The sequence below is a fragment of the Nomascus leucogenys genome, chromosome 17, assembly GCF_006542625.1.
Source record: "Nomascus leucogenys isolate Asia chromosome 17, Asia_NLE_v1, whole genome shotgun sequence".
Lineage (NCBI taxonomy): Eukaryota > Metazoa > Chordata > Mammalia > Primates > Hylobatidae > Nomascus > Nomascus leucogenys.
Genome location: NC_044397.1, coordinates 70971906 through 70993003, shown reverse-complemented (window position 1 = coordinate 70993003; position 21098 = coordinate 70971906). Strand labels below are relative to the sequence as shown.

The window sequence follows — 21098 nt, the reverse complement described above, 5'->3', positions numbered from 1 at the left end:
ATGTGAAAAAGGCCTATGGAAGGATCGGCCCCTTTGAAGCAGGGGGCTGGTGGTGGCTGCTGCGTGTGGCTGGGGTGTGGCCTCCAGATGCTAGAGGCCTTCACTTTCATAAATTTTCCTCACTGCCACTTGTGACTCCACACTCCCAATTACTGCCCTCTCTGGAAGTGGCCATGGCCGACACAGGCAAACCCAGGCTGGTATTGTTCGGCTGCCCATGGGAAGACTAGAGACAGTGCTGGGGCTGGCATCCCAGGGGATGGGACCCTAGAGTGACAGGAAAGAAAGAACAAAGTTCAATTCCTGCACATCCTTCAAACTCTGAACTTCAGTGGGGGTGGAGATGGAGTGCTGCAATTTCTGTTTTGCTTAGTCCTCTAACCATTTCCATTTCCGTGCATGGATGAAGTTTGCTCTTCTCTTTAGGGATTCGTTGGGGAAGGGGAGAACACATTTTCATTTACCTTCTATGAGAACCCTAAGGGAGAGAGATTAGGCAAGGAAAGGAGAATGTAGAAAGGGGTAATAATGTGCCCAAGATAACACAATTGAGGTTCAACCTTGGTGTGGTGATCACTTACCTTGCTGCCTCTTCGAATAGATTATGCTGTGGGACACCTGTGTAGGCATGTTTTCTTCTCCTCTAGGGCCCAGACATGAGAAGCAACATTTAAGAAGGCATTTTATCTCAAGTGCCAGCCCTGTACTTACTGGAGCCTGAGAGCTAGTGCCCCCTTAACATGTTGCCCTCAAGACTCCTCCTTGCATGTTGCCTGGCCCAGTTCTGCCCTGCCCTCCCCACCACACCCCAAAGGCCCCAGGATCGAAGCCAGGTTCTTCTTTCTTTCTGCATTTCCCACAGTGCCCGGCCCACAGGTTGCACACAGCGGATATTCTCTTGGAGTTTGTTGAGGGGACTAGAACAATTTCAAAGATGGTGTGTATCTATGTTGGGAGTAGAATTATGATGAGATGGGCTCACCAAAAAGGAGACAGTGAGTTTCTTTGGGGTAAAGATCCCTCTCTCATTTCTGGGCTGGGGGCTTTTAAAATACATATACTACCTAGTTTTGGGGCTAGCTGAGCCCTGGGCAAATTCATATCTCGACAGAGTCTTAGAATATTAGTACTGTGGGGACCCCATCATTTTACAAACTAAGAGTCAGGCTTACCCCAAAACGTGGCTGAATATTGGCAACATGCTGATACCTTTGGCCCCTGATGGATTACCACCTCAGACTTGGTAGATGTGAAATGTGTATATTGAAATGTGTATTTTGCTGTCTGACATAGGGTTCCTAAAACTGTGTAGGTAAGGGCACTAGGGAAATCTTTTTTTTTTTAAATTTTAATTTGGTCTCTGACCCCAGTTCCTGATACAGAGCTCCTAAGACCTTTGCAATTAATTTCCTGAATGGTAGGAGTGACAGATGCAGAGCTCCTAAATCCCTTGTAATTTACTTGGTGATAGGAGTATCTTTTGTTGTAATGAGATGATCCTTAGGGGGCTCCTGGACAGCCTCAGGATGGAGAGGGGCTCTATTGCTAGAGGAACCAACCATGTAATTAGAGGGCTGGACTTTCAGCCTCTCCCTCTAGCCTCCAAGGAGGGGAGAGGGGCTGAAAGTTGAGTTGATCACCAACGGCTGGTGTTATAATTAATCAGGTCTATGGAATGGCACCTCCACGAACCCAAAGGTCAGGTCAGGGTTTGGGGAGCTTCTGGATAGCTAAACACACAGGGGTTCTGGAAGGTGGTGTGCCTGGGTTCTGGAAGGTGGTGTGCCTGGAGAGGGCACAGAAGCTCTGCATCCCTTCCTACACCCTCGCCCTGTGCATCTCTTCCATCTGGCTGTGCATCTGTATCCTTGGTAACAGACTTTGTAATCAACTGGGCAACTTAAGTGTTTCCCTGAGTCCTGTGAGTCACTCCAGCAAATTAACTGGATCCAAGAAGGGGGTTGTGGAAACTCTGATTTATAAACCGGTTGGTCAGAAGCACAGGCCACAACCTGGGACTGCAATTGATATCTAAAGTGGGGAGCAGTGCTATGGGACTGGGATCTGACGCTAACTCTAGTAGATAGTGTCAGAATTGAGTTAAATTTCAGGACACCCAGTTGGTGTCCACTGGAGAACTAGTGGTTAGTGGGGAAAAGTCCCTACACGTTTTGGTGACCGAAGTATTCTGTGTTGAATGAGTGTGTGGAAGTAGGAAAAACAGTTTAGTTTTTCTTTTAGTGGTAAAGAATGTTTCTCTTCTGCTTAGGTGAAGGGTTCTGACTCTCTTGTACTTGAGATTCTTTTTAGAGACAAGAACATATGTGAAGTTCGATGTAGTATATAGGTGAAATGAGATTTCGCAAAAAAGATAAAAAAGATAAAATAAGGTGGACGGAGCAGAGGCTTCTTCCTGGTGGTTGCCCACCTCGCCCTGCCCTTTCCAGGAGCCTGCCTCAGACGCACACACCCTTCTTGGCAGGCATCAGGGGTAGGTGTTTAGGATTACACAGGGGTTTAGTTCACCAGCCTTACAATTGTTTTACAGTAAGCATGACAGTGATGAATTGAGCACAAGTTTAAGAGAAAAGTGATTGATTTTTCTGCCAAGCACCATTTTTATGTTCCTTTTTATCAGCCAGCCTCCAAAAAGGTGAGTTGTTTGATTTAGAAGCAAATGCTGGAGTAAGAATTATGGTTACTTCATGCTCTAACTCTCAGCCACTAGAGGGGGGTCGTGACCAAGCTTCCCTCTCCCTGGCCAGCTCCTGAGACCATCTTGCAAGATTTGCTGGGCTCTTCTAGAATGGGGCCCAAAGTGAAATGAGGAGTTATCTCTAGAAGAGTGACAACTGAGCAAATGTCTGTTAATCATGGTCAATTTTTCCCTCCATGAAGCCAGTGTTTCCTACTTAAGCAAAGATAGCTTAACTTCCCAACAGAAATATTTCTAAGGGTACTGGTCATATAGTCTCTGGCTTTGGGCTCCTTAAAGATGTGGCCCATGGGTATAGAGAAAATAGCAAAATGGTGCACATCCCTTCCCTGTTATTAGATGGGCGAGAATTTAACTGTGGGCATGAGGATCATACTCTTCACATATGGTCTGATATATGGCCTTATCAAGGGAGAAAATATTTTAGATTCCAGACATGCGTGATAGCTGTTTAGTCACTGCTAAAAGCATACCTCTACTAAAAGTAAGTATGTGGAGCTTCTTCTAAAGCTGGCATCCATGGAAAATCCTAAGAATTGCTACTCTCTTAAAGGGGGTCTCTGTGTCCACAGATGCCTACATTATTCCACAAAAACAATCCACAACTTCAGAAGAGGGTCAGAGGCGAATGATATTTCTGGAGCTCCTGTGTGCTGCTGTGCGCATAATGCCATTCACCTCCTGGGGAAAGTTAGGAGGATTTAAAAATAAATATTTTTAGTAATTGGAGAGCATCTAAATTAGGTAAAAAGTGTTGGAATGTATAAGTAGGCAATGTATATAAGGTAGGGACAGTGGGCAGGCAATCAAGTAAGAGATTCACTGTGAATCATGAACAAAAATGGTTTGGTAGGTTTTTCTCCTGTTAATTAGTTTGTTGGATTTTTGTTCTTATCAAGCCAGGAAGCAAGCAGTTGATAGGGAGGCAGGAACACAGGAGGCAGGAACACAGAAGGCAGGAAGATGAAAATACGAGGCTGAGCAGGGGAGTGCAGGAAGGTAACTGAAGAGTCCTTAGGAGCGGGGACACGTTGACTGATTCTGTGTGGCTCCCGATGTCAGACCTGAGAGTTAACTGGAGATTATGAGGATTTGGATCCCTAGAAGAAAGAAATGTTATAACCAGCAGATCTGCTGAGCTTCCCTGCAAGGAAACCAGCCCCCTGTCCTGTGAGGTCTCAGGAAGAGGCTGCATGATTCTTTGTCAGGGACTTTTTTTGCTTTGTATTGTTTTTGATATTGGGAGGTTGACCACATGACTATCAAATCTAAGATCTGGTGGTTTGGAAATTCTGTGCCTCTACTCAGGCACCTCCCTTAGCCTGGAATTTCCTTTTTCTCATTCGTAATAGTTGTTTTGTCATTTGGAGTTTGGATTTTAATATCTGCACAATCCTGTTTTCTTGGAAGAGCCCATCTCTGTTAGCCTCTGTACCTTGTTTAGTGCCTGGAACAAACAGAGCTCCATGAATGCCTTCTTTTCACTGAAGAATGGGCGAACAATTTAACTTGAGTATAGGGGGATGAGGGGAGAATTTGGGAAAGCTGAACCGGAGATAACTTTTGTATCTACAACCAGAGAAACAGGCTGGACTCCCGTTCCAGATATCCTCCTGCCCTGTTTCCCCAGATCAAGGTTATGAAATCCACAAGCTAATGAAAATGCCTGGACTTACTGTTCTGTCCTGGCAACCCCAGGCAGCCATAGAACCTGGAATATTCTCAACAATATTTAAGCCGGCATGGACAGTAGCCACAGGGATGCCAAACTGGGGCTGGCCCGTGAAAGCTGTGGACAGAGCAGCAGGAACTCCCTGCTGGCTGGCTCAGCAGGCTAGCCCTGCCCTTTCATTGACAGCTCAATAAAACAGCTTCACAGTTCCCAGGATTGAACTTTCTGGTCGTGTTTTTCATGTGACAGTGGTGTTTTTTGTGCCCCTTCGATGGATGGATAAGAATGAGTGTGTGAACGTGCCTGTATAGGGCTGAGGAAAAAAGCATGATATTGGATGACATTGTTTTCATAGGTATAATATGACATGGATGTGCCTCCCTACCTTGGCTACTACCTTTAGTTGTCTCCATGCAACTCAGATTAGGGAAATTAGGGCAGGATTTCAAGGATTAAAATGTGAGTTTTTTAATAGGCTTGTGGTAGCTAACCACACTGCTGCTCACTCAGCTAGGACTCTGTCTTCCTTATCTTCTCCCTCCCCTGTTTTCCACTGATGCCCATGCACTGATAAGCCTAAGATGCCTTCACTCACTTCTATGACCTTCCTAGATATGTGGAACAAGGAAAGCCATATGACCAAATGGTGGTTTTCTTGCTATCTTCCTTGCACTGTTGAGTTCTGCCTCGATCCTGCCATTGCTCCCAGGAAAGCTGACCTTCAGATTGACAAACATAGTCCAGCTGAAGACCCTTTGTGGTGGCAGAGAAGACAGCCAGAACGCTGGATATCTGGCTCCAAGATGGAGCTGGCACCTGCCGCTCCTGGCTTGCCCTTCTGTTCTCCAAGAAGCAGTGTGGAGGGTGCCCAATGGGTAATACATCTGTCGTTCAAAGCTGTGCCTGGGAAGCAGAGGCACTTGCCTCTGTCTGACAGGCACGGCCCTTGTGCCAGAGAAAGCAGAGGGGAAACCACTCGGATATACTGTTGCTAGGAAGCATAGATGGGTTTGATGTTTTGATTTTAGCAGTATTGGAGGTTTGCCTTTTTATTAACATGAAAAACTATTAGTTTTTCTTATATCAAATATGTGCTTTATTGAAAATGTGTGGTTAAAGCAGAATTCTCTCATCAAATTCTTTTTTTCCACCAGTCATTAAAATTAAAAAAAAAATTCCCCTGGAGACAGGAGAGGAGTGCAATAAGTTCAAAATGAAAATGACACCAGAAAGGTTCTTGCAGAAGCAGCTTAGTTCAGAGGTTGTTATGGCCAATAGCCCCCGTGGCCTTGGCCATATTAAGCAGTGGCCACAGAGTGGGAGCAAGGATGGAATTCATGCCCTTCAGATATCAGTGTCCAGCTGTCCAATGCTGTGGAAGCTGGGAAAAGGTCATGAGGTTACTCTCTTTCACTCTTTGAATGATTCACTGAATATTTACTGAGCTACTTGTTCACGGCACTGTGCTGGGGGGCTAGATAAGCCAGACACAGTCCTTGTCCCCCAACAAGGAAAGAGATGATGTTTCAAAGGATCTGTGCAATAAGAAAGGTATGAAGGACATGGGACCCTACAGGGAGTGGCTAACTTTTGGGGGGCCAGTTGTCAAGCACCACTGAGGAATTTGAATTAAGTCTTAAAGGATAGACATTAGATTTTTCCAGTGGAAAAGACCTGGAAGTACCTTCCAGTCAGGAATAGCCAGGTGGATGGAAGTCCAAGGGTTGATGGGACATTCTATGATTTGGTAAAAGAATGAGTGGGGAAGAAAGAAATGGAGTTAGAAAAGTAGGCTGAAGTCTAGGCTGCTAGGAACCTTGAATTTGATGCCAAGAAGTTTGAATTTTTTTTTGTAGGTACCCAATCAGAGGTGAGCTTGATCCTAATCTCAGTACACCTATAAATCCCTCGAGGAGGATAGAAATGGATTCCCTGGTGCTAATGGAGCTGCACTCTTGGCAGCACCATCTAATAGCACTTTCTTCAATGATGGTAGTGTTCTCAATCCACTCTGTCCAGTATAGGGGCCACTGGCACCTGCTGCCATTGAATATTTGAAATGTGGCTAATGATACTGACAAACTGAACTTGTAATTTTATTTGATGGTAATTAACTTAAATTCCAATGTAAATAGCCACATGTGTCTAATGGTTTCTGGTGTGGAGTTTTCAGGAGGCAGTAGCTGTAGTTTGATGCGGGAGAATAGTTCTGAAGGCTTCTCTGCAGATGAGTTGTGTTTAATTGGATTTCAGGGAGGGAACTGACCACAGGTCAGTTCTGATCCCACTACTGTGCTGACTGCTGTGAAGAACAGGGTTAAAACATGCCTTCAAGGAGTCATTGAAACATGACACACAAACATCAAACAATGAGAGAAGGGAGGTATTGGATGTGTGACAAAGTGCTGCCCAGCCTGGTGCCAGCTCCCTGGGCCGCTGCAGCAGCTCTGGGCCTTCTCTTGCCCTATTGTGGCACTGAGCAGCTGTGTTAACCACACAGAGCAAGAGTCCTGCCTGAACCTCTTGGCTGCCAGGCGAGATGCCAGGAGTGGGGCAGATGAATCAGGAAACCATTTCTAGATACATTAATTTGAAGCTCCTGTGACAGACAGTTTGCTTTAAGGGGATTGCATGGGCCTGATTCCTCTGTTATTTTGCCAATTCCGTTACAATAGAAACCCAGTCAGGCAGGCACTCTTCACCTGCAGATCTTTCCTGGAAAAGCTCAGAGTAATGCAACCTGTGTTTTCCCACTGGAGCAGTGGGTGGCTGTGTTTCCTGACCAACTCACCATCAAACAGAACATAAATGTGACAGAACAATGTCATGAGAGCAGAGGTACCAAAGCCATAAATCTCAGTCACTCCCAGAAGTGATAAAATTCTGCTACTTATTCTATAAAATGAATATAAATGTAGACTATGGGTGCATACCGATTAAGAAAAGGACAACAATCTTCCATAAACACAGAAGAACTCAACTTCACTGTGTCATAAATTAGATTTTCCTCACACTGAATTATGAAGTGTGATAAACATGAATTGAATAGTTGAATAACAATTGTTTTGTCCCTCCCTAAAATTTGAAGTGCATTTGAAGATGCTTTTATTTTTCTCTTAATAAATTCCTTTGTAACCAACAGAAGCATGCAAAATTATTCCATTATCTATTCCACCACCACATTAGTAGACCAATGAAATGCAAGTGTGAGGGCAACGCAAAGTGAATCCAGTCGAAGTCTATATCAAGAGGCTGCCAAAGTACAGATTGGGCAGATTTTAGCTGGAGGAATGTTGAATAACTAAGACCTACAAATAGACGCTCTCATTTACTCCCATTCTTTACTTTCCCACTATCGTTCTGAAATTCTGATTTCAGTATTAATATCTTTCATAATATTCTTTTGTGTAGTATTAAAAGTAAACTGTGATGTTTCCCTTTTTAGAAAAGTGATATGTATCCACAGTGCCTGCCTGACTCTTTGGGTTTCTGTTGTAACAGAATTGGCAAAATAACAAAGGAATCAGGCCTATGTAGAAAATACAGGTAAAAAAATTAAGAAGAACCACAATCCACCACACCGAGCTGTCCGTTGGATTTGGTCATATCTGTTTTCAGTTATTCTTGTTTTCATTGTGTGATGACACGATGTTGAAACACAGTTTTGTTATCCTTCTCTTTTTTTTCAGTTAATCCTTCCCAAACATTTCCTCATATTTAAAAATATATTTCCAAAACATCATTGTAATGGCTGTAGGGTATTTCATCACAGAAGTCACCTGAATTTATCTAGCTGGGCCCTTTTTATGGAGAATTTAGGTTATTTCCCTTTTCTTTTTCAATTTAAATAGCATTGTGATGAAAATTCCTAGGTTTGAAGCCTATATTCACGGGCATTACTATTTCCTTAGGTGTAAAATTTTCATCAGAGAGTAAGAACCTTTCTCTGGGCTGTGTATAAATATAGCTCAATTGCTCTCTAGAAAGGTCTAACGTAGTTACTGTGAATATGGGTTCTGAGGTCAGAAAAAAACAAGGTGTCATCCTAGGTTTGCAGTTCTGGATCTATGATCAGCTCTGTGACATTGAGTAAATTATTTAACTTCTTCAAGCTTCAGCTTCCCTATCTATTAAATGGAGCAGTGAAAATCTCTGCCTCATATCCCATTGCCATATGGACTGTAGGAGACATTCCCTGAAAAACACTCTGTGTAAGAGCTGGCAGTTTCACACCACTGCCAGTGGGGCAGGGAGACGGCTGCTGCTCCATTCTCTCACAAACTCTGTTCATTATTTTATGTAAAAGTCATCAACTTGATAAGTGAAAAACAACATTTTTGAATTTTAACCTCCGAGACAAAACACAAATTTCAAGCCTATAAAAATACATAAAACATTTTCAAGTAAAGGTCTGGCTTAGACAAACATTTTTCTCTCATATATTGTTCCCCATAGTGGCTGATCATATAAAAGGCTCAAATCTTCCTTAGTTTTACAGGAAGGCATATCATTGATTGTGTCTGTGGAGACAGAGGGGCCTGTCTGTGGGTGAGGTGGAGTACATGTACACAGCGGTTATTAAATGTGTGCTTAAAACATTTTCTCTCAACAGTATTAATGAATTGGATTTAGCTGTCTATAATTTACCTTAAATTGTGTAAATAGCTTCATAAGACAAGTAGAAATCAAGAGAAAAGAAGGGAAACATTCACTAACAATCCCCTTACCCAAACAAATTACATTTTATTTGTTTATTGTCCATGGAATTTTACAGAATTATAGTAGACATTCGCTCAAATCTGAGGACACATTTTCTCACACTGAGACCAGCCTTTTCCCATATATGTGCCATCATTTTATCAGGTCCATGAGATGCCATTCCGTCCAGGTCTTGGCAGTGGGAACCGTGTATACAGAAAGAGACCACCCCCATGGGCCAGGAGAGAGGGTGGGGAACAAATTCTACTGGGAAAGTGAAGTAGGAATGGGATTAGAGGTTAGAACCTGGAGCAGCCAAAAATGTCGCTGTGAAGTCTGAGCATAAATATGATGGGTGTGGGTTATTCTGAAATGAAAATTGAAACAACAAAGGGAAATGACATTGAGGGGGATTCATACATTGGCATTTAGATGCCATTTTAAGGACAAGCTTTATTTGGCTTCTCTTTGGAATTCCAGAGGCTCTACCCAGTGTAAAGACAGTACTGTGTGTTTAATGCCTGAATGCATTTGCTAATGAAGGTGATTTCCCAAGATTTCTAAAATAAAAGTGTGGAGAAGTATTAAGAAATACAACCTTGAGCCAGGCACAGTGGCTCATGCTTGTAACCCCAGCACTTTGGGAGGCCGAGGTGGGTAGATCATCTGAGGTCAGGAGTTTGAGACCAGTCTGACCAACATGGTGAAACCCTGTCTATACCAAAAATACAAAAAATTAGCCTGGCATGGTGGTGGGTACCTGTAATCCCAGCTACTTGGGGGACTGAGGCAAGAATATTGCTTGAACCCAAGAGGTAGAGGTTGTAGTGAGCTGAGATCGCACCATTGCACTCCAGCCTGGGCAACAAGAGCGAAACTCCGTCTCAAAAAAAAAAAAAAAAGTACAACCATGATTACTACAAAGAAAGAAAGATCACTTTTTCTGTCCTGGTTATCGTGTCTTAGGTATCACTCATCAAATAATCTCTCAGTCCTTGACATGGAAGGAGGCTCTTTAGGTTTTACATCTGCTCCTCTTTTGTCCCTGTTTGTTCGTATTTCCCAAAACTGTGCCCTTGAGTATTGGGCTGCAATAACTTTGTGGGTTAACTGTGGGTCTGTTGCTCCTTGAATCTGTTTTTTGCTGTTTAGAGCAGATAGTGTGTCGACTTCTACCCAGAGCTAGCTGACTGCTCTTGACAATCAGTTGTGCACAGGTCCCACACCACGGGAAAATGACATTATTAATGTCCAGTGGCAGTGTCATGATCATTTTTCAAGATCGTAAGTGCAGCTTGTACTCTTGGATATTATTTTTTCTGTGTTCAGCCTTGAATAGCTTCTGTGAGGAAGGGAGTTTGCTGAACAAGGTTATGCAAAATATAAGGGTAGTTTAATTTTATTAATCTTGGAGGCCTCTTGGATAAATGTTAACCGGAAACTGTTAGGCAGTAAATTTGCTGAAAGAAGAAGATGAGATTGTTGTGTGGTATAATAAAAAGGACACTACTTTCAAAGCTGGGACATATAATTTAATTTGCTCTTTTCCACTTAAAAGTGCTGACTTTGGGCCCATGTATTTATTTGTAAAACGACCCCTTCATTTATGGAACAAAAAACTGTATTATGCCTTGTATACCATCCAGTGACAGGCTCCGTGTGAAAGCATTTTGTAAACTGTAATATTATACACTAATGTAAGGCCATTATTATGTCTTTGTGGTCAACATGTTTAAAAATTTGTTAGTTTGCATTTCCGTTCAATTTATGTCCTGGTCCATCATTTCCATATTTCAGCTGCAAAGACCTTGATTCAATCCTGTTCATCTTGCAGTCTAATTAGAGGCCTGAAATGTTTGCTTTACATTCTAAAGAATGAAGATTCAGTGTTCCTTAAAAGACTAAGGTTCTAAGATATTACAGAAGCGAATTCTAATTGTCTGTCTTCAGAAAGCCATGGGATTTTGTGTTTTCATCAAGTTGGTTACTATTTTTGGAAATATTGCAGTAAAGTCTCTTAGTTTTATATCAGTGCTTGTCACAAGATGGCGATGGTATTCCAGTAGGGTAGCCATTAGGCACATTGGGCTATTTATATCTAAGTTAATTAAAATTAAAGCAAATTAGAAACTCGGTTCCTCCATTGTGGTCCACATTCCAGGTGCTCAGTAGCCAAAAACGGAGAGTGGCTTTGCACAGTGGAGATGATAGAACATGTCTATCCTTATAGCAAGTTCTGTTGGATAATCTTGCTCTAGAGGAAAGGAAATCTAATATCACACTGTTCAGAGGTATCCAGCACTTAAGTTCCATGCAGAATTTTGCCAATTTAGATTTCCAATCTAAAATAGCAAATTTTAATGGGCCAATCAGGTTTCCCCATCTACAACCCTTTCTGAAGTTATATTTAGGGTGTTTATGGTTTGATATTTTTAAATGTTTCTGTCTCTCTGTTGGGTCCTATAGGTCCTGTGTGACAGACATGTGTGAATGTCCAGTCCATAAAAACTGTTACTGCGAGTCATTTTTGGCATATACCCGGGCCTGCCAGAGAGAAGGCATCAAAGTCCACTGGGAGCCTCAGCAGAACTGTGCAGGTAAGAAAGTCCTGGTGGATCTACCCATCAGAAGTTTACTGCAATGCCCAAGATGGCAATGAAGGAGACTTGTGGATGCTGACATGAGTGGCCACGTGCCCCCTTGCCAGAGGAAAATCCCTTCCAGTAGCCCATCTGGATTGCTACTTGATAAAACACAGGGACTTCCCACTGGGCAAGGTAGACAGCACTTAAGATAAATGCTTTGTGACAAGCATATTTAAGCAATTTAAAGATTTCCACTGTTGCAAAATCCTCTTGACCTCAAACTACCAGCTGGATATAGTTACTTAGCTCGTGGACGGTTATAGCTGTGGCTTAGGTTATGTGTGAAGCAAAGGAGATTCAGGACAATTACAGTCATTTAAGGTCTTCAGGATAAGCAAGATACTTTTTTTAAGAGATTATTATACAAAGCCTAGTAGAATTTTTTTTCCCCTCTGAGAGATTTCTATAATAGTTGTTGCCTCAGGCAAGTTGATTAGCTTATTTGACATCTGTAAAATGGACTTCTTTATTCATCCAAGAAATATTTGTTGCAAAGTGGCTAGGTACTGGGCGTTGTGCTGACACTGGGTACTTTCATGAGTATAAGAGCTGAAGCCCCAGTCATTGACGCAGTGGCAGCCTAGTGGGAGAAACAGACAAAAACATAACTCTACAATAAAAACTTACAAATTAGAGTAAGTATGAGGAAGGAAACAAACAGGGCAGAGTGATAGAAAACCACTGGAGAGGGCCGAGATGGGATGAAGAGGGAGGCTTCTCTGCAGATGATATTTCAGCCTAGCCCTGAAGGAGTGAAGGGAGTGAGGGCAAGCATTCTATGCAGAGGAAACATGTTTGATGGCATAAAGTAGGAGAAAAATTATTAGCATGCCCTCAAAGTAGAGAGGAGCCAGTGTGGTTTGAGCCTGAGGTGGGCTAGGGGAAGAGGGGCGCAAGAGGAAGGTGGAGTAGGAGCAGGAGCTGAATCACGCAGGACTTGGCAGGGCTTTGAAAGAAGTCTAGCTTTTATTCCAAGAGAAGTGGAAGCCTCTGATAGCTTTTAAGCAAGCCTCTTTCTGCTTTCCAAAGATGACCCTGGATATGAGATAGAGAATAAATTGGAAGGGGACAAGATTGAAACCAGGGTCCTAGGCAGGAAGCTATTGTGATAGTCCTGGTGAAAAACTGATGGTGGCTTGAATTAAGATGGTGACAGTGCATGTGGAGACGAAGGGAGAGAGTCTAGATTTTAGAAATTTGCGATTTTACAATAATACCTGCTATCTAGTTACAAACATTAGTGATATATGCTTGAACCATCTCAAAGAGTGTCCAACTCATAGAAGATGCTCAGTCAAGGGTAGCTGCTGTTGTTGTTTAGATTTGAAGGAGAAATGACGAATGGTTGTCACCTAGTTCAAGGATTGGCAAATTCTTGTTTTTAAAGGGCCAGATTTACCTGAAATAAAGAGACTGGGATTTTCAGCATGCTACCCTAGTCTTAATAGCCTTAGCTCACATCTCAGAAAAGAAGGCCATCCATGCCATTGCTGACTCCACATTGTCTACATTGGTTGAAGATAAGAGTGGTCACTTGGTTAAAAGAAGCATCAAGAATTGCCTTGAAGCTGTGATTGCAGTGTACAGACATTGCATTCACTTAGACCTGTGAGTTATAACCTGGCTGGACATCAGAATCACACTGGGAGCTTAAAAGATAAACCAGGAACCTAAGCCTGTGCCCTATGCTCTGATGTCTTTCTTCAGTTGGCCTTGTGTACCTTTTAAAGCTCCCTAGGTGATTCTGACCTGCAGCCAGTGTTGAAACCCCTGAGTTAGTTTGTGTGTTTACTTGGGTGGCTGTAGGGAGGTAGGATGGTGGATTTTTGGGGGTTGCTGAAGCTTCCTCAGCTGCTCCTTGGTGCAGTCACTAGTCTGTGTTTTTTGAAAAACACCAGAGCCCTTTCACCTTCCTCTGACCTCCATTTTGGTTGCGCCCCCTCCTCTGCAAACCCAAGTCCAATCTTTATATCAGAGTTCACCTTCCACAGCAAGTGTGCCACTCTATCAATGCTGCCCTTCTCAGAGAAGTATTGATTCGATAAAAATAATTCACTTAAGGTGTGGCTGAGGCTGCTAAAAGGTGAGGCAAATGGCCCACCTCTAACCTAATGCATCAGTGCTGGGTAGAATATGTGAGGGTGAGGTTTTTGAGGAACTGGGTCCTTCCAGCCATCTTGAATACTCCTAGCTCCCTTTATTTTGAATCCCCTTTCCCTTCAATTTACTGGAAAAATGAATAAAATAAATGGAGTCAAGCTTGATCCAGCCATCTATCCTGGTATAATGCAGGGCTCAGCAGAATTCTATTAATGTGATTAGCTGTGGTAGTGCTGTTGTTGGGATCATATTAGATACAGGATATATGATCCTTCCCTTCCTGGCCCAGAGCTATACTTAGCACCATTTTAGTGCACACGTTGTGTTTGAGGACTACACATTTCACGTCAGCATCTTCATTTCAGGGACTGAGTCTCTGGGCTAAAATTACTTTTCTAATGGAAAAGGAATATGGCTCCTGAAAGATTCCATTTACCTCTTCTTAGTGGAGCCATCTGGGTGAAGTATAACTCCATCAAATGAAGTTCAGTGGGAGGGGAACGTTTTAGACACAGACATTCCCTTTCTCTCACATACACACACACACACATACACACACCCACACACACACATTATGAACTTCCACAGACTGACAGTTGGTACATGAAGAAATAAATTTACACAGATCTGTAGCATCTCTCAGTAGATTCAGTTCAGATTCATGTAGAATATTGAACACTATAAAAGCCCTCTTTACTTGTTTTTAGCTCCCAGGTCCTTTGACTCATGATGGCACTTGAGGCCACATAAGACAAAAAGGAGAAATCTTCTAGAGCAGAAAGTTTGGAAGTTGAACATATAAGAAGTCAGCCAGGCGAGAAACTCTAAGTGAACCAGTGACATTTTAAAGTCCAGCCTGGATTTTAACACTGTCATGACTATAGACACAATATGTGCCTGCTACCTATGGCACAAAGGACTAATGGGACCCTAATTTAGCATGAGAATTACTAAATAAAATGTAATATGCTAAGGGCTATAGTGAAAGTATATAAAAGTTTAATAATAATCATTTATATTACTATTCACCCTTTTTAAGCACTTCCTTTCCCCCAAGAACTATATTAGCATTTTATATTATATTTTATTTTGATAATGCCCATAATACTTTATATGGTAACATTATATTACCCACATTTTACTCAGAGGAGCATTGAGACTCAAAATAGTTAAGTAATTTGCTGAAAGTCGCAGAGCTAGGAAGCAAGGAAGCTGGGAGTTGAACCCAGGTCAACTTGCATTGTTGCCCCGTCCTTAATCATTATGAGAACACAGAGACCCAAGAACACTGTGGAAAAAAAGGAATGCATATTTATGTGCTTATATTAGTGTCAACTAATTTATCCAAATATGTATCTAAATCTTAGTCACCTTAGTGCCTTTCCAATTTCTATTTGTTTGTTCCCTATCACTGGTGGTTGTTACTTGGTACCTTCTGACTCTAAATTTGTTGTGATCTTGTCTGCTGTATCTTACATTGTCATCCTTAGCAGAATGTCTGCCACCTGCCTATAACTGATACTAATTGTCACTGCACATTCAGTAATACATTTTATACATGGAAAAGGTGCTGGAAACGTGGGTGTTTTTGTCTTTCTGTAGCATAATGGATGGTTTGCTGGGCTATGCGAACAGTTTTCTCCCTCCTTGTTTGGCTCTGCAAACCCCAGATGGTTCTAGCTCCTTCCCTGCAGCAATTCTGCCCTAATTATATACACTGAGTTATTTCTTGACTGACTGGATGCCTCCTGTAAAAGTTCAAGAGATAAAGTCAGGTACTGTGACCTTCAGCACCCCACAGGGGGATGTGGAGATGGTTGAGTTCCAGAAGGCACAGAGCCATGCTGATTGAATGTATTGATAAAGCCGGCACATAATGTTTTTATGTTTCACCTGTAGCAGTTTTAATGCCCCTTTGAGAATAAATGCACTCTAACCCTAACCACTTTGGCAGATCCCTGTTTTTTTTTGTTTGTTTTTTGAGACGGAGTTTTGCTCTTGTTGCCCAGGCTGGAGTGCAATGGCGCAATCTTGGCTCACTATAACCTCCGCCTCCCAGGTTCAAGCAATTCTCCTTCCTCAGCCTCCCTAGTAGCTGGGATTACAGGCATGTGCCACCATGCCCGGCTAATTTTGTATTTTTAGTAGAGACAGGGTTTCTCCATGTTGGTCAGGCTGGTCTTGAACTCCCGACCTCAGGTGATCCGCCTGCCTCAGCCTCCTAAAGTGCTAGGATTATAGGCATGAGCCACTGCGCCCAGCCATGTTGTTTTTTAACTATTTAACAAAATAGATCCTTTTAAAGTACATGTGTGCCCATCATATCACACTTATGTTTTAAGAAATGATCTTATGCCTTTTACAAGTTTGAAAAAACAACTGAATTCACAGAGGGTAAATGAGGGCTCAGGTCAATGTTAGTATTCTAGGATAATCTAAAAGCTGTGCTGAATCGAAGCCAAATCTGATGATGTCACTCCACAGCTTAAAACCCTTCCAAGGCTTCCGTTCGCCAAGGCTTGTGGGGTCATTTGTGGTCTCTGGCCCTGGCTTACTTCTCTGCCTCTATCTCCTACCACCTGCCCTCCTCAAGGTCCATGTCTCTAACCCACCAAACCAAGGATCCACCCTTCCCTGATTAAGCCACAGTGCCTTGCTGTTGCCTGCACCCCTACCTTTGTTCCTGCTGTTCTATGTGTCTGGGAAGCTCTCCCTGTCATTGTCTGTCTGACAAGTTTGCTCACTTGATACTTACACAGGATCCATTCTCTCAAGTCTTCCTTGATCTCTACTCAACTCTCAGTGATGAACTAATGTCTTTCTCTCTTACTCTTCCCCTGTACTTTGTTATTGTCTTATGTGATACATCTTATATAATGTTAAGAATCTATTTACACATCAGCTTTACCTATTTGATTGTAAGCCCAACCTCCTGTAACTGGAGGACAAAAATGATATCTGATCACATTTTATTTCCCAGGCTTAAGAGATTACCTGGCACATAGATACTCAGCAGATGTTTATTGATTTAATTTGAATTGAATTAGAGATGGTATTTATAGGATGAAGGATCATATGAGAGAGAGATCTTTTTTTTTTCTGTAGTAGTTTTCATTTCCTGCAGTCTACTTTTGACTTGTAGACTGTGAGGGACATAATAGTCCTTCATAGTAGAAAGGTAAGATGCCTTAGAAGAAGTTGAAAGGTAGACTAGAAGAAAGAATTGAGAGGTCAGAGAGAGGAAAAGACATGGGAGACTTCATAGCTGTAGAATAGTCAGGGAAACACAAAGAATGTGGTGGGAAAGAAGAAATGCTGCTGAGAAGCTTTTATACTACCAGGAATCCTTGCAAGACTTAAAGGGGAGCAAAGCCTCTAGAGGGCAAGGTGAGTTGAAAGAGGGCAAGGTGAGTTCTGAAAGCAGCGGAGTGGAAAATGAACTCAAGACTGGCCATATGAAATCCACACTAGGAAAAGGAATGATGGATTGAATATCATTAATATGAAATCCTTATCCAGGAGGCATGCATTGAGCTGCTCCCCCATGCCAGTCCCTGTACCAGAACCTTTGGTTACAGAAGATAAGGATCCTGCCCTCAAGAGCCCAGGCCTCAGTGATACACTCTCTTCAACTGCGGGTGCTTGTCACAGTGACCCCCAGAAACTTTAAAATCAACAGCTGCACAGGCACCACTGCAGATTCAGAGCAAAAACCTTTAGGGGTGGGCTGAGAAATAAATATTTTTTAAAAGCACGTCAGGGGACTCTTAGGAATATCTCTGATTAAGAACTATAGCTGTACTGTAATTAGGGGATTAAGGCAAATAAGCAAATAACTATAACGTTAAAAGTACTATGGGTTGCAGAGGAGAGCAGGCATCTTGGGGGGATATCCAGAAACCCATTTGAAGTGGGGGACATCTGAATTAAGATAAAACTGATTAGACTGGGAAAAGAATCAGAACTAATGGTAATGGATTTCAGAGGTATCTAACTGGAAGTCAGAGATAAAACTGTAGTAATTGAGGAAGAGAGAGAGAGAGAAGAGAAAACAATGTTGGGGGGAGGTTCCAGGAGGTAATGTGAACATTAGTGCCAGGAAGTGGGTAAAGAAACCCAAGAGAGAGAGAGAAGGTGTTCTCCAGGAGTCAGCAGAAGAACCAGGAGAGTTCACTGTCATAAGATAAAATGGACACAAAGACCAAATATTTTGCAGAGTGGTCTTGGGAAAATGGGAGTTGCCAAGATGTTAGTGGATATGGACATTAGTGAAAACTTTGGAGGGAACTGCTTCAGTCACGGGGTGGGTGAGGAAGATGAGCTATCAACATTAATGAATTGCAGAAGACTAGGCTAAAATGACTGTAAATTCTTCCACAAAGTCTGGAGGTGAAAGGAAGGAGAAAATAAATCTGATAGTTTAGGGAATATTTGTTGTTGTTGTTGTTGTTAAATAAATAGGGAGAAGATTAATGTGCTATGACAAAGAGTAGGGCAAGTTCTGAAAGAGATGGGGCAGAAAAGAAGAATGGCAAATCCAGGATGGGTGCAAATGACAAGACGCAGTGAGGGGTAAGTTAAGGGTACTCCTGCAGATGACCTACTTCCAACACTGAAAGAGGATGAGTGCTCTGGGATCGGGAAGTGCTCCAGTAGGGCTTGAGGTAGAAGAGGATGGGAAATAGTAGGACCTAATTCTACTTTGGAAATAGTTTTCTTCTCAATTGCTAAAAAGGAATGAGTCTCTGAGTGACTGACGCATGAATGTAGGGTTTCTTTGCAGGATCAAATCTCCATCTTGGCCGCTCATTAGAATTGCCAGTGTGGGGCAGGGTCGGAAGGAAAGGGGGAGTGTTTTGTTTTGTTTTCTTAAATTACTGATGTCCTGATCCCACCTTGAGGGGTTCTAATGTAATTGATCTGGGATGAAGTCTGGGCATCAGGAAGTTCCTCAGGTGATCCTAAGTTCCATTTGTGACCACCATTAGTCTACTGAAGCATAACAACACATGAATACAATTACTCTGTGTAAATATGATATTCAGCTTGGATGTTTCCAAATCATTAAGCAAATGCAATGTATAGGGTATTCTGTTAGTTCACTGAGAAGAGGAAAAAAAGAGGACTTTGAAAGGATCAGTGAAAAGTCAAAAAATTATCAGAGAAGCCTAAATTGAGAGACTTAAAGGAAGGGTTATGTCAGTCCACCCACTCACTCATCCATGTATCCATCCACTCAATCTCCCAATAGTCCTCTGAGTATTAAATGTTAAACACCATACTCCTGCAGAAGGTAAAGAAACAGAACAGTGTTCCCCTCTAGTAGCCTATATTTGAGTTGGTGTGTGTATGTAGAGAGAGAGAGAGAGAAAGAGTATGAGAGGATGAAACTGATGACTACAATTTCATGTTGTAAATGCAGTGATAGGATAAGCAGCAGCTGCTCTTCTTATCAGTCAAGGAACATCCATCCCATCCACACAGAAGAGGTGGAAATTCAGTTGAAAAGGTTGGGAACTCAGTTGAGAAGAGTGGAAGATGGGGTGAATGGTGGTGACATTCACCAAGCTAGATAATGGCACCAGATCAAGGCACTGGAGTCCACCATGCATGAGGGAGCCCATTGATGCCATCTGTAGAGAAGAGCAAGGGCACAGATCACAGAACAGGGTAAAAAGGGGGTAGAGGACAGATCCTGAGATGCAAATGGAAAATTCCAATCCCCTCTCTTTTGTGGTTATGTCTGTTTCATAACAGCTTTATTTAGCAAGTATTTATTGCTGGTTTCCATATCTAATGCTCGCCAAGTGCCAGGAAATGTGTGTGCTAGAGATGTAGTGAGGGACCACACAAAACTCCGCCCTCAGGGAGCTTGCATTTTAGTGTTGGAAGACAGAGTAAATATGATATGATGTCAGGTAGTAGTATGTGTAAAGAAGAAATAAATAGGGAAAAGAGGTAGTGAATATGAAAATGTTATTTTGAATAGGAAGTTACCTTTAAGAAGGCACCTCAGAAAGCTGAGAGTGAGCCAGGTGTAGGAATCAATAAGGCATAGATTATATGGGATGTTTCAATATAAGTGATTAGTAATTAGCTGCTACTAACTCATCCCTCTGCTGGTGTATCAGACAGCAGCCATGTCATTTACCTCTATCCCCAAAGCATCTTGTACAGGGACTTTGTTCGGAGCAGGTGTTTACTAAGAGTCAATGGTTTAGTTAACAGTTGAGGCAGGGATAAATAAATAATGCACCAGTGCTTACTATGAATCTATACAGAAAAATGTTCATTATAGAGTCAAGTAGTTTAAAGTTGGTTTTATTTAGATGTTTTTTTTCGTACAACTCAGTTTTTGAATAGTAAGAGCTGATAAGAAGTCGTTGATTACTCCCTGGATAGAATGTGCTCTCATTTGTTTCTAACCAGTGCAATGGATATTTGAGAAGCCTTCATAGAATTTATTTTACGGTGCTTATTAACTTTCTTTTACTTAAATATGATCAAAGATCAACATTTTGTGGCAACTCTAAATGCATAACTTGAAAGACTCAAAGTGAGGCCCGTTTGCTGGCAAACCAGTTCTATCTTTAAATTTTACAATTACATGATTCCTCACCAGGTATTATTCTGCAAACAGCATAAACAATAGAGGCATTGAAGCTGAGAATGTCTTCCATTGTTATTACTTTTGTTTAAAGGAACTTTAAATGAAGATTGAATTGTTATTGGTGTTCTTGGAGGGTCCCTGATCTAAATTCCTACTTGTGTCAACATTCCTGTTCTTGAGGAATGAGGGGCAGCCCCTTCGACGGTCACTGGATGTAACTCAGATGGAAAAGGCTGTGTGTCACAAAACTTCCAGAATGTTTGCATTATTTTTTTCTGACAAGTCTAGTCATGGATTTTCAGGATCTCTCAGAATTTTGTCAAAATCACTTTGCCTCTAAGTCAATAAAGATAGTAAATTGGCTGTGACGTGGCAACATCATCATTTTTATATTGTTTGACCCAGCCAGCTGCTGTCCTCCCTGCAGTCACACATCTGACTTTTCTCTATTTGACTTACCCCAGTCTTGCTCCAACATGCCTTAAATTTATTAATTTAACACACGATTACATTGATTAAAATATATCACACATTCCCAATATCCTTGGTAGGTTTTTTCTCTGTGGGTAATTTCATATATTTGAATATTGATGTAGTTGCACAAAATATTCCTATTCATCACAGCTCAATAGCTGAAAGGACTATTTGCAGCAGATG

General features: G+C 42.0%; 1 protein-coding gene across 3 annotated transcripts in view; it reads left to right on the top strand.

Annotated features, from left to right (window-relative positions):
• BMPER (BMP binding endothelial regulator) overlaps positions 1-21098 on the top strand; it is a 244370-nt gene that overhangs the window by 221544 nt on the left and 1728 nt on the right. For all 3 annotated transcript variants that reach the window (XM_030796374.1, XM_030796375.1, XM_003279194.3), the window contains one exon: positions 11553-11683. In XM_030796374.1, the coding sequence (XP_030652234.1) occupies positions 11553-11683 (131 nt within the window). The remainder of the gene's footprint in view (positions 1-11552; positions 11684-21098) is intronic.